The sequence below is a fragment of the Theobroma cacao genome, chromosome 9 (assembly GCF_000208745.1).
Source record: "Theobroma cacao cultivar B97-61/B2 chromosome 9, Criollo_cocoa_genome_V2, whole genome shotgun sequence".
Lineage (NCBI taxonomy): Eukaryota > Viridiplantae > Streptophyta > Magnoliopsida > Malvales > Malvaceae > Theobroma > Theobroma cacao.
Window position 1 is genome coordinate 35840825 of NC_030858.1, and position 13576 is coordinate 35854400.

The following is a 13576-nucleotide window of genomic DNA, read 5'->3' on the forward strand; positions in this document are numbered from 1 at the left end:
TCCCAAAAGTAGTAGTTGGTTGAATTTATTTATTTATTTATAGTTTGATGTTGCAAACAATTCGTTGAATTTAAGGAAAAAAACATTGTACCCATCACACATGGACATGGATGTCATGGACCTTAAACAATGTTTTCAAAGTTTTGTTTGAAATATAAAACCAACTTTCTGCTTTCAAAAAAAAAAAAAAATGAAAAAGAAAGAAAATCCAAAACGTACGGCAAATGCTTTGTTTCTTAAATTTTCTTTCATAACTAAACTCCATTTTGAACAAATAGACCATGTCTAGAGTGAGTATTAATCAGTTTCAATCAAATAAATCGAACGAATTTAGTTAATTTAATTTGATTTGTTTGGTTTTGTATTAATCAATTCAATTTATTCGATTATTTTAATTGATTTTCAATGTTCAAAATTTACAACTAAATTAATTTAAAAATTAATCATTAATATATATTTTTATGTATACAATCTACTAATCTATATAATTCTGTGTTTATATTGAATTATGCATTAAATATATATGTACACTTTGCATATAAGTTTATTCTTTTTTTTTTTTACTTTTAAATGTTAAATGAATGAGATGAGTTAAAATAATATCTTATAATTTAGTTATTTTTATGTTTTAGTCATGAGAAGACAACAAATGTATAATGTGAAATGTTACTGGTCAAAGGCAAAGAAAACATGTGCAAAAGAAAAGTAAAAGGAGAAAAAGGCAAGGATAACAAGACTGATTGAGGTTGAAATATTGTGAATTTTACGTCAATATGAACGTTATTCAATATATATATATTTCAAATTATAAATTTAGTCTTATGTTTTATGTAATTGTCGTTGAATTTTATCTTTATATAATAATTTATATTTCTAATAACGTAAAAATTCTTCTATTAAAAGTATTGATATGATTTGACTAAATTAATGTAGTGTTGATCGAGTTAATATGACATTTTTTGTTGATGTGAAAAAGTAAACTAAAAAGATTCTAGCTCAATGATACAATTACAAAAATACCATACCACACCTCATCATCTCAATTATATAAAATTTGACTAAATTAATGTAATGTTTTAGTCAAGTTAATATGACATTTTTCTATTGATGTGACAAACTAAACTATCAAGATTCTAGCTTAATGATACAATTGCAAAAATATCATACCACATCTCATCATCTCAACTATATAATTTCCAAGTTTAAAATAATCTCAATTCTATGAACGTTATTAAATATATATATATATATATTTCAAATTATAAATTTAGTCTTATATTTTATTTAAGTGTCGTTGAATTTTATCTTTATATAATAATTTATATTTCTAATAACGTAAAGATTCTTCTATTAAAAAGTATTGATATGATTTGACTAAATTAATGCAGTGTTGATCAAGTTAATATGACATTTTTCGTTGATGTGATAAATTAAACTAACAAGATTCTAGCTCAATGATACAATTGCAAAAATAACATACCACATCTCATCATCTCAATTATATAAAATTTGACTAAATTAATGTAGTGTTTTAATCAAGTTTATATGACATTTTTTTGTTGATGTGACAAACTAAACTATCAAGATTCTAGCTCAATGATACAATTGCAAAAATATCATACCACATCTCATCATCTCAACTATATAATTTCTAAGTTTAAAATAATCTCAATTCTAACTATTTAATTTTTTTTTTGGAATTGCGAAAAGGAGATTCGAATTTGCTCTTCAAGCAAATGAATCATATACCAATTAATGAGTCAAATACTCGAATGCTTCTAACTATCTAAATTTGATACTATATAATATCAAAATCTATACCAAACCATTGAAACAAAATAAAAAATCTATACTCTTGTTTTCAACTTCAAAAGTCATTGAAACAAAAAACGCCAAGGCAATGGCTAATAGCTTCATATATGTCATGCAAAAACAAAGAAATTCAATAACTTTAAAGTTAGAATTGCTTCGTCTATGTCATGCCAAAATATAATTATGCATCTCATGATAACATTCTCATGTTGAAGCTTTTTCTTCTCTTTCTTGGCTTTAGTTGCAACATTTTCTTGTGTTGAGTATAGAATATTGAAACAAAAATATATAAAGTGAGTATAGAATCTTTCTTGGTTTTAGTTGCAACATTTTCTTTTGTTGAGTATAGAATATTGAAACAAATATATATAAAGTGAGTATAGAATATTGAAAAAAATGAAGTAACATAAAGTAATTATTTACTTACAAGTTACCTTGAGTCGAGATAGTCCATTGTTAAGGTCTTGGTATAAACTAATCCGCCCATGTTTTTCGCTTGTTTTTTTTTTAACTCTTCTTGTTGGTTCACCATTTTTCTTCATGATGAAACACAATCTATCATTAAACCAGATTGCTCTCTTAATAACAGTATCAATATTAACATATAGAACTAGAAATTTCATATCTAGATACCTTGTAAGGATTTTTACTTGCTGTATAAGTATTAATGTCAACAAGAAGTTGTTCTTTTGGTGTATTTTTGCCCATTGTTCTCCTATTTCGAGGCCTTATTAACTTAATTATGGTTTCAAATTAATGGTTTACTCACATCAAATTTGATTAACAAAAAAAGAACCTCTGGTTTTGAAGAAATTGTTCAATTTTATCTTTGCTTACCATTTTTTTATTAAAGTTGCAGAGCCGATTTTTAGTTGCAAGCCTGGTTTGTTCTTTTGGTTATCTCTCTTTTGCTTAGGTTTTTTGAGGTGTTTTTCAGCTATGTTTTAAAAACAATAATTGTGTGTTAATTCACTAAATATGGTTATAAACTGGTGCATTTAGTTCTAAGCTTTTCGTTTTTGCATGCAGATATAGTATCAGAATCACACTTAGTAGGTAACCTGTTACTAGCTGGTTCATGAACTTCCTGCACGGAAGAAAAAAACAGGATAGGTTCACAAAAAAGTCAAATCTAATCCAGATTCTCTTCAGTAATTTCCCAGATTTCTCCTCTTGTCACCTTACAATTTCTAAAGATGAACATCAAACTGCTGAGTATGATGTGTTGAAAGAAAGGATTAAACAAAAGGAGCCACTATAAACTATATTCATCTGGAGAACACATATTCACATTTACACAAGCAACAACCTATGTTGAAGTCGATTTAACAAAGAACAGAGACAGATGTGGATGAACAAGCATCAGTTGCCAGAAGTAAATACATTGAAGTCGATTAAACAAAAAACAAAGATAGATGTGGACCTGAAGGACAAGGGATATTATTAATATTTATACTTCGTCGGTGATTTGGAAGAATTTAAGCTTGATGTCAACAAACCAGCGACAAAATGTTCCTAGAAGCATTTTTATGTATTAGAAAGTATTAACTTTGCTTCAGATATGCTTCAGATAAATCATTACCTCTTTGTAACTAGAGGTTCAAAGATGATACGATGTAAGAAATTCTTCCAGTGGTGGAAACAGATAGGGTCTCCCAAAAAATGAAACAAACCAGTCTTGAATCTTGATAATAAACGTCTCAGTCAGATGTATGACTGACTCTTATCAATGCCACTACTGTTAACCATGGCTGATCAACAAGTTAATATTGAGGAACTGTGGGCGTTTTCATCCAGTATCAGCTTGCTACACCTAACTCCCTGATATTATGGCTTTGTCCACGAGTACAGAGTTGACTAAGATGGGAAGACTACGAAATCTGAGGATGAGTCTTGATTTGTACATATCACTAACAATTCTGCTTTAGTACTTTGTTCCTGCACTTCTATTTTTGAAGTTTCTATAATTTAACTATAATTCAGTCATTCAACCCTGAATTCAGTATTTAAAAACTTCTTTCAAATTTAAGATGTCACAGCCCACATCATAGATGAGAAGAGAACATGTCACGTTTCAAATGAAAATGGCCTCAAGCATTTTATAATTCTCCAAATCTAGGTCAGGTTGCTTTGTATATTTCACTTACGCTCGTTGTGACATGAAATTACATTTATTGTTGGATAATTTGTTCTTAAAAACGTAATTGCTCCAAACAAAATCCACAATTTCACAAACAAGGAAGAAAGGTAAATGTATGTCTTGACAATATTTCTTTTATTTTCTACATAACAGAAGTTCAGAACTACTCACAGCCCATACAACAACATGGTATCACACACAATTCGTACAAAACCCTCGGCCGAGGGAGATAAGAGACACTCAATTCGTAACTCACGAATTATTATCTACATAGCAGAAGTTCAGACCTACTCACAGTCCATACAACAACATGGTACCACACACAATTCGTACAAAACCCTCAGCTGAGGGAGACACTCAATTCATAACTCACGAACTTTTCTGTTTTCCTATTAAAGTAGTTACTTTGAGTAATCTGTCGCAAGGGAGAGAGGCCTTCCAAACTCAACTTCAATTTTTTAGCCTGAAATCTCAATAGCCTTAACATCATCAGGCTTTTTCACCTCCAGTTTTGGAACAGTTACAGTAAGCACCCCATTTTCCATAGAAGCCTTGATCTGATCCATCTTGGCATTCTCAGGCAATCTGAACCTTCTCATGAACTTGCCACTGCTACGTTCCACGCGATGCCAAGTGTCGTTCTTGTCTTCCTTCTCTATGTTCCTCTCTCCAGTTATATGAAGTACTCTGTCATCTTCAACCTGCACTTTCAATTCTTCTTTCTTGAGCCCTGGAACATCAGCCTTGAAGACGTGAGCTTCTGGGTTTCCTTCCAGTCAATCCGGATGTTGACAAAAGCCGAGGTTTCTGGGGCATGTGTGGTGAGTGAAGAAGAGAAAGGGAAGTCCTTGAAAGGATCCCAAACATCAAGAGAGAAAGGATCGAAGACGCTGCTCCTTCGGTTGCCAAAGAAACTTGGGATCAACGGCATTACTTTTCCACTATAAAACAGTGATCAACGAAAAACTGAATAAGTGTTCGATTGCTGATTGCTTCCGAGAATCTGATACTGAATTCTTGATGCTCCGAAGGCAGGACATGTTGGGTATTTAAAACAAGCTGAAGAGGAATCTAGTACATTCTCAGACTTTCTCTTTTGGGCCTCGAGAAACTTAAAAGTTACGGATATTCAATAATGTTTGAGAATTGACCTGAATGATCTGAACTTCTTTTGTAGAGACTTGCAAACATAGGCTTCAAATTGGACCCGAGCCTTGTTTACTAGTATAACTTATTAGCCGACTATCAGAAATTAATTCATAAAATATGTTGCCAGGCCAAACGGACCATAGAAAACAAGCGCAGCCCATTTAAACGTTGAGTGGAAAAAAGTCGAGACCATTCAAGCAATTTCTGTAACATTCGCTAATTACAAGAGTGAAGACAAAAAGTTTTGTTGAAGCCCAAAACACAAGTACTAGAAAGTAATAGATTCCTCTTTAGCTTCTTCTAAATATCCAACATGTCCTACTTTAACAGCATCGAGAAAACAGCAACTGAGTTCGATAGATCTTATCAGCAACTAAAGACGTCTCATTACATCAAAGTACATCATCAATTTTTACTTTCACAAAGAAGAGAAAATGGCGATGATTCCAAGTTTCTATGGCAATCGAGGGAGTAGCATCTTCGATCCTTTCTCTCTTGACCATTGGGATCCTTTCAAGGACTTTCCATTCTCTTCTTCTTCACTCACAGCACCTGCCCCTGAAACCTCTACTGTTGTCAACACCCATATCGACTGAAAGGAAACCCCGGAGGCTCACGTCTTCAAGGCTGACCTTCCAGGGCTCAAGAAAGAGGAAGTGAAGGTCGAGATTGAAGATGACAGGGTGCTCCAAATAAACAGAGAGAGGAAATTTGAAAAGGAAGACAAGAACAACACCTGGCATCGGGTTGAACGTAGCAGTGGCAAGTTCATGAGGAGGTTCAGGTTGCCGGAGGGTGTGAAAATGGATCAGGTTAAGGCTTCCATGGAAAATGGGGTTCTTACTGTTATTGTTCCTAAAGAGGAATTGAAGAAACCTGAGGTCAAAGCCATTGAAATTTCTGGTTAAAATCTTAAACAGTTTTGGTGCATGCAACTATGTTGTATTGTATACATCATTGTGATGTATAATACTGTAATCCACTAAAGTAAAATTTTCTTTACTTTAATTTTCTTGTCATTTCGTTTTCTTTTCTTTAATATTCTTTTCAGCTTCAAAGAGGTAAGACCTGACCATTCATCCCAACCTTTAAAAACTTTTTAACAAGGAGCACAAAGAATGAAAAAGAAAGAAAAACAGGCCAATTAGTGTCAATTTATGTTAAAAGGTGAGATTTTGTGCCTTTGGTTTTTTCTCCTTTTGTTAGTCTTTGATGTATTTTTCAGTATTGTTTTAAAAACATTAATTTTGTGTTAGTTTTATTAAATATGATTATGAAATGGTGCTTACAGTTCTAAGTTTTTTGTTTTTGCATACAGGAATAATATCAGAATAACGAAATAATAACAACTAACACAGTACCAAAACCGATGTTATAATAAACAAAAAACAAAAAAGATTTTACGCTCGAAAAAATTTCTGAAGTATTTAAAAAAAATTATTTTTTATATTATGTTAATTAATATAAATGTTGTTATGCATTCTCTATTGAGTATTGGATGGTAATCTTAGTTTAAAACTATTATTAACTTTCATGTTTCTGAAATTCTCATCCAAGATATTCACCAAATACCATAAAGAGTAAGAACTTAATTATACCAGAGGAAAGCTGTCATATATAAATCATACAGCAACGTAGATAATAGCTTAACAAAGGAAAGCATTGCTAATTAAGAAAATTAAACTTCCACCAAATTGCTGACTAACTGCGCTGTACATATGGAACACAAATACTTATTTAGCAGCCCAACTAGTTTTATTTAAGATTAGATTATACGTCCACTCTTAACCAATCATGGATGCTTTTCTGAAACTTTGATGAAGAAACCATTTGTAAATTCCAAAACTGGTGTACGGGCCACGTCTCCTCCCCTGATCTTGGTGAACCTATATTAAAACATTATATATATGAAAAAAGAGTATATTAGATATACTTATTATAGTGATATATAATTAAAATTATAAAAGTATTGTAATATTGTTTTGAGTATGATCACAATAACTGACAAATTTAGATACTGATTAATGAGGAATATCTTTCTTTGTTCTTTAGAAAAAAAATCAAGAATACATGTATGCTGAGTAATCGCTTGGTACAATTTTAATTTGACTACATACTTTAATATATGCACTAAACGGTAGATTAATAGATATTTTATCGAAAATGAAAGATTAATTAGTATGTCAATTCATAGCATCTATAGTATATAATAAATAAGTATATGATTGATAAATTAGTAGAAAAGTAAATAATCGTAAAAGTAAAAAATTAGTAGTAGTATAGTAAAGATATAAACCTGTATTTGGTAACCCAAACATGTAAAAGGACTGCCATCAGAACCTTGCTGAATTCTGCTCCTGCACATGTCCTATTCCCTCCTCCAAATGGTATGAAGTTCTTCGCCGTTGAAATGCTTCCCATGTTCTTTAATTAAAAGATTTGCAGATTATGAGAAAAGAGAAATATTACCTTATTACAATTACTATAACTTACAAAAGTCTCAATCAACTATAGGAATACTTTAATTTTCTACTATCTTTGTGTTTATATGTGTTAATTAAGGTTCTGTTTAATTACAGAGTAATTATTTTTATTAAAAATTAAATTTAAAATAAAAAATAAAAATAATCTAAAAAGAATCAATTACAAATTTAATTCAGCTAGAAAAGCTTGGAAAACGATGTAATATTAATATATATTATATATATATATATATATATATCACTTCTTTGGCCTAGGCATTCTCATTTAGGCATACACACAACAGTTAAGCACCATGGCAATGCATGCATTATGGGAGATGCATCACATGCATTTAATTAAATCCCACTCACANCACACTACGAAGCCTAACCTTTCCTTTCTGCCTTGTCCTTTGAGCGGGGGAGGGGCCATAAGAGGTATATAATTATATTTATATTTCAAATCTTTAATTTAGAATATTCATATAAAATACATTAAAATCAAAATTTTTGTTTTAATTTTAGTAAAAATTAAGAATTGGAGCAGCATTAAAATTGTAGAATTTTTTTTGGTTTGTTAAAATGCTCAAACTGAATAAGAAACCAAGCCAAATCACATTAGGATTGGTTTCAAACAAAAAAAAAAAAGGAAAAAAAAGTAGAATCCTTTTTTTTTTTGTTTGGATTGTGTTTACACTCAAAACTTAACCAAACTGCACCCCTTCATCCTTACTCTAATTTATTCATTAATGTGCCACCGTGCAATTTAAAATGTCGTCACATATATGAAATGTTATGTTGACAATTGAGAAATAAATAATCGTTTGATTTGCAAATTTACTTTCAAAAAATATACATATATACTTGTTTGTGTGTATATATATATATATGTTTAGTAGATGATACTATCTTTTGAAGATTTTAAAATGCTGTAAAATTCAGAAGGTTATAGCAGGTGTAATAAAGATGATTAACCTTTATACATTTGTAGAAAGCTGTCCCAGGGATGTACAAAGGGAATGTCATAAGTCCTTGCAAGAAGCTACATAAATATTCACTTAAATTTTCCTCAGATTTTTCCGATTCATAACTCATCAAAATCTTTGAAGTAAATCCAAATATCATCTGCAAAACGCGATAAAATTAACGAGAAAAAAAAGAAAAGAACTAGGTACACATCATAATAATAAGTCAGCCTAGGTTTAGCCGTTTCTACCCTTGCTCCTCAAACCAGTGTCTATAAGGTTCATATTGTTTCATTAATACTGTTAATATTTTACTATGAGCTGTATTTGGTTACGATAAAATTACTTACAGCAGCACTTTGGCCTTTTACAGCTACCTCTGTCTGCTTTGTCCACTCATGAAATCCATGGTTTATGACATTCTCAGCCTGACACAGTAGCTTTTCTTTGAGAGCCTCAAAGCCAAAGTGACTCAGAATTGCATGCCTGAGATACTTGTGCACGTAACCACCTTCATTTATGTTTTCTTTGTGAACCAGGTTCGCAAAGGAATCCATGTAATATAGTTCCACAAGTTTTTCTTCTTGTTGGAGAACGAAAAAGTTGAAATCAGGATCTGACGACACCACCACTGGTCGACCTGCTAAACTTGTCTTGAACAATGGACCGTATCTAGTAGTTGAGAAATAAAGTATTTAACAACCCATAATCATATACAAAGCAATAGTTCAAAATGATGAAAGTTTTCAATTTTTGCATGTTGAATGAATAATTACCTTTTCATTCTTTCCTTAATAAAAGGATGGATGTCTATGGACTTGGATGTGACAAGAAAATTAAGGGTCTCCCCTATAAGTGGAAGTCCCATGGAACCTGGAGGTAGTCTGCCATTACAACTAGGGTTCCTCCACCAAGAAATCCAAGTTGCCACACTTACAACAAGGAAAGGGATGACAAAATACCAAAGAGACCACACCTCCATTGGATCACTCAAGTGGGAAAGAGGAATGAGAAGAAAGCGCGAGTAACAGACAGCTAACTGGGGTTGCAATTTGTTTTGGGCTTTTGTGAAGAGAGTGCTACTCCTTATATACAAGTCCGTGATGGTTTCGATGTTTGTTAATTGACAGTTTTCTCCCTAATGGATTGATTCACTGTTCAAAAATATGGATATATTGATCAAGCTTTGATTACTGTGTAATTAGTCAGACTTTTAACAATGTAGAGTGTAATTAGTAAAAGATAATATAATATTTTTATAATATTGTTTCAAACAAATAACGTCTTGCTATTACCAAAAGTACGTATTAATTGGTTGAATTTTTTTTTATATACACGTTATTGATGGTTTGAATTCATAATAGATTATATATATATTTTTTAAAAAGAGTGGTTTATATCAACCTCAAATCAATATGTATTTCAAATTTCTAACTTACATTGCAAGAGATTCTTATGACATAAACATTGGTCAGGGTGAATTAACTCTGTACAATTCAATGGATTGTAATATTGGTATACTATTGCAAACAAGTCATTGAATTCAACACAATGTTTTGAAAGTTTGTTCGAAATACAAAACCAAATTTTTACGTTCAAAGAAAAAAAAGAAAGAAAATCCAAAATGTGCAGAAAATACTTTGTTTCTTATATTTTCTTTAATAACTAAACTCTATTATGTATAAAGTGAGAAATCAATTGAATTTAGTTAATTCAATTTGATTTGTTAGGTTTCTGTATCAATTAATGAATTGATTCAATTTGTTTGATTATTTTAAATGACTTTCAGTGTTCAATATTTACAACTGAATTAATTTAAAAATCAATCATTAATATATTTTTTATGTATACAAAATATTATATATAAGTCAGTCGGTATATTAAATTATGCATTAAATATATATATATACACTTTGCATGTAAGTTTATACTAATTTTTTTTTTGCTTTTAAATGTTAAATGAATTAAATGAGTAAAAATAATATCTTATACATTAATTATTTTAATCTTTTTAGTCATGACAAGACAACAATGTATAATGTGAAATTTGACCGGTCAAGTAAAAGATAACATATGCAAAAGGTTTAAAAAAAAAAAAAAGGCAAAGATGACAAGACTGATTGAGATTGAAATATTGCGAATTTTGCATCCCATTAAACATATATATATATATATATATATATATATTAAATTATAAATTTAGTTTATATTTTATTTAAGTGTTGTTGAATTTTTTTTTATATAATAATTTATGTTTTTAATATCGTACAAATTCTTCTATTGAAAATATTGATATGATTTGACTAAATTGATGTATTGTTGATCAAGTTAATGCAACATTTTGTTAGTGCAAATGGGGTTTAGATGGAATTTAAGAATCAGAAAAATTGACTTCAAGGCGAGCCTTTCAATAGACGTTATCTTTAAGACTTATTTCACCCTCACAATTCAGTATGTAAAGGAGAATAATGCGAATAGCCTCATGGATTTAATGAAGCCAACGTTTAACTTCACCTTGCACTTTACAAGAGTAGACTGCTATCAAAATGGTTGGCAACAAGCCTTTATATAGGCTTGCAAGTGTTTCTTCTTCAAGGATAGAACCCTTTTATTAAGGCACCATTTTGTCTAAAAGATATCTTTACATTTTGCCAAACTCAACTTTTGGATAAAAGTATTGTTTTTATAATCATCTTATGAAAGGACAACTATTCATTCCATAAAACATAATTTTTAAGTTATAATTTGAAACAATAACTTTTTATATTTAAACTTTTGAGCTATGGTGTTTTTTCAATTTATCTCATAACTTTTGGATGTCATTTTACGAAGAAATATAACCATTCACATGAAAATCGATCTACAATCCAATAGTCATACTATGTCACTTTATGTGACATAACCTTTGCGCTCAATCCAATAGTCATACTATATCATTTTATGTGACATAACTTTTAAATTGAAATAGTTCTTCATTATGTGACATAACTTTTAATTTTGAAAATACACCAACACATTTTTTTGTTGATGTGACAGACAAAACTAGCAAGATTCTAACTCAAAAATGCAATTGCAAAAATATCAGACCAAATCTCTGTTGAGTGAGGGCTGATCATGCATCAAATGCAAATAAAATGTAGTAAAAATAAATTTAAAAATTAAATTTACGCCTCACCCTCGTAGGATCTCTTTCATGCTAAATTGAGTATATAATTAAATAAAAATAAAAGTATATGATCAGATCACTTTACCTAAATAACAAAGGTTGATGAATATTTTGTTAAATCACCAAATCAACCTTCAAAAAGCTCAACCACCTCAGTCCAGTTGTTGTAAATCAAAACTGTCCAAAGAATCCTCGTGCAACCTTTAATGGTGATCCACACCAATGAATAAGAAAATCCTTCTGTAATGATTGTGAGTGCTAAGCCTTGACAATGTGCTAGCAAAGATAAGTTTCATAAACTCAAAATCCACACAAAATTGAGGGGTTGAATACACAAAAAAAAAAATGAAGTGAATGAAAAACTATTTTTCTCCACACAATGAACAACAAGACCAAAGAATTTCTAATGTGTCGTTCACTCCTTTTTTTTTCTTTTTAGCCGTTTTCCACTCTCTTGTTTGGAGGTTATAGCAAGGTATTTATACCTTGGATTAATTTTAAACCCTAATTACAAAACTATTTTGTAATTACCAATTAATCCAATAATTTGATTAAATAATTTAATTAAGTCCTTAAGAAGTCCAATTAACTTAACTGTTTAATTTAATCAATTAGGCCCAATAACTTAATTAAACAATTTAATTAATTAAGCCCAACAATTTAATTAAACAATTTTAATCAACTAGGCCTAATGACTTAATTAAACAAATTCAATCAATTAGGCCCAATAACTTAATTGTTTAATTTAATTAATTAGGGCCAATGACTTAATTAAACAATTTAATCAATTAGGCCCAATGATTCAATTAAACAATTTAGTTAATTAGGCACAACTTAATTAAACAATTTTAATCAAGTGCTTGAGAAGCTCATAACTTCTAATTTGATTAAGTCCAACTTAATCACCTCTTCCATTTTATTTTCAACATTCATTTTAGGTGTGTGACTATTAGGCTTCTAACATGTTGGCAATGAACTCAACATATAATTCTTAAGCTCAATTTAGAATTAGATAAATTTAAACTACTTTAAATTTAGCATTAATCAAGTTAACTATTTAGAGTTCATAAACCAAGATTGGGATATAACAATCCATTATGGTCACCCAAATGTTAAAAGAGTCAAGATGGTTTGACTTAACCTTTCAGTGATCAGCCTTTCAATGTAATTCATTCCCTCATCATATATCCCGGAGATGATAAGAACGTGATACAATGTCTATTCTTATTGATCTTCATATTCATTCTTAAAGTTTGATCATCAGCTTTATAAAGACTTATGAAACTCCTTTCATAATCTTCAATTCGCCTTGATCAAGGACTTCAATAAGCTAATATCAACCAAGAACAGCTAGGATATATCCCCTGCATCACTTGGGGTGATGATTCCTAGCTTGACCACTTATTTGCCTTCACATGCTTCATGCTATACCCAAAAGCATCATATTTTGGCATCCTTGGTTAGGCACCCTTAGGGATGAAATCAAAGCATAGCACTCCACACATAAGACAACCTGATGTCTCAAGTCTAGGGAGTATTTACACAACTGACACATGAAAAGTATTGCATAGACACTTGAGTGAAATACCAAATGCACTCCTTATGGCGGGTCATATTCAGTGAACTTGCTTTCCTAAGCAAGCACCTACATTCTAGTTCCAAGTATCTATATACTTCAACTTATGAGATCGGTTGCTTATGTCAAACCCTGCTTTGTAAAATAATTATAATATCATTCACATGCTCGATAGAATGTTTGTATATTTAGGAAGTTCGAGAAATCGTTAAAAGACGATATTGCCCCTAATGGTATCATTAAGTCGATTAAGCCTCGAACTAGTTCAAATAGGAATTTTAAGGTGAAATTAAGAGTTTCACAGTT

The 13576-nt window shown here is 30.5% G+C and overlaps 1 protein-coding gene and 2 pseudogenes across 1 annotated transcript; 1 reads left to right on the forward strand and 2 right to left on the reverse strand.

The window, feature by feature from the left end:
- Positions 4160 to 4946, reverse strand: LOC108663175 (annotated as a pseudogene).
- Positions 5459 to 6009, forward strand: LOC108663176 (annotated as a pseudogene).
- On the reverse strand, positions 6894 to 9510 carry LOC18590585 (cytochrome P450 87A3). Its single transcript, XM_018126935.1, has 5 exons — positions 9305 to 9510; positions 8879 to 9200; positions 8539 to 8688; positions 7398 to 7525; positions 6894 to 6987 (listed from the first exon to the last, which is right to left on the reverse strand). The coding sequence occupies exons 1-5, from the start codon at positions 9508 to 9510 to the stop codon at positions 6894 to 6896; spliced, it is 900 nt and encodes a 299-aa protein (XP_017982424.1).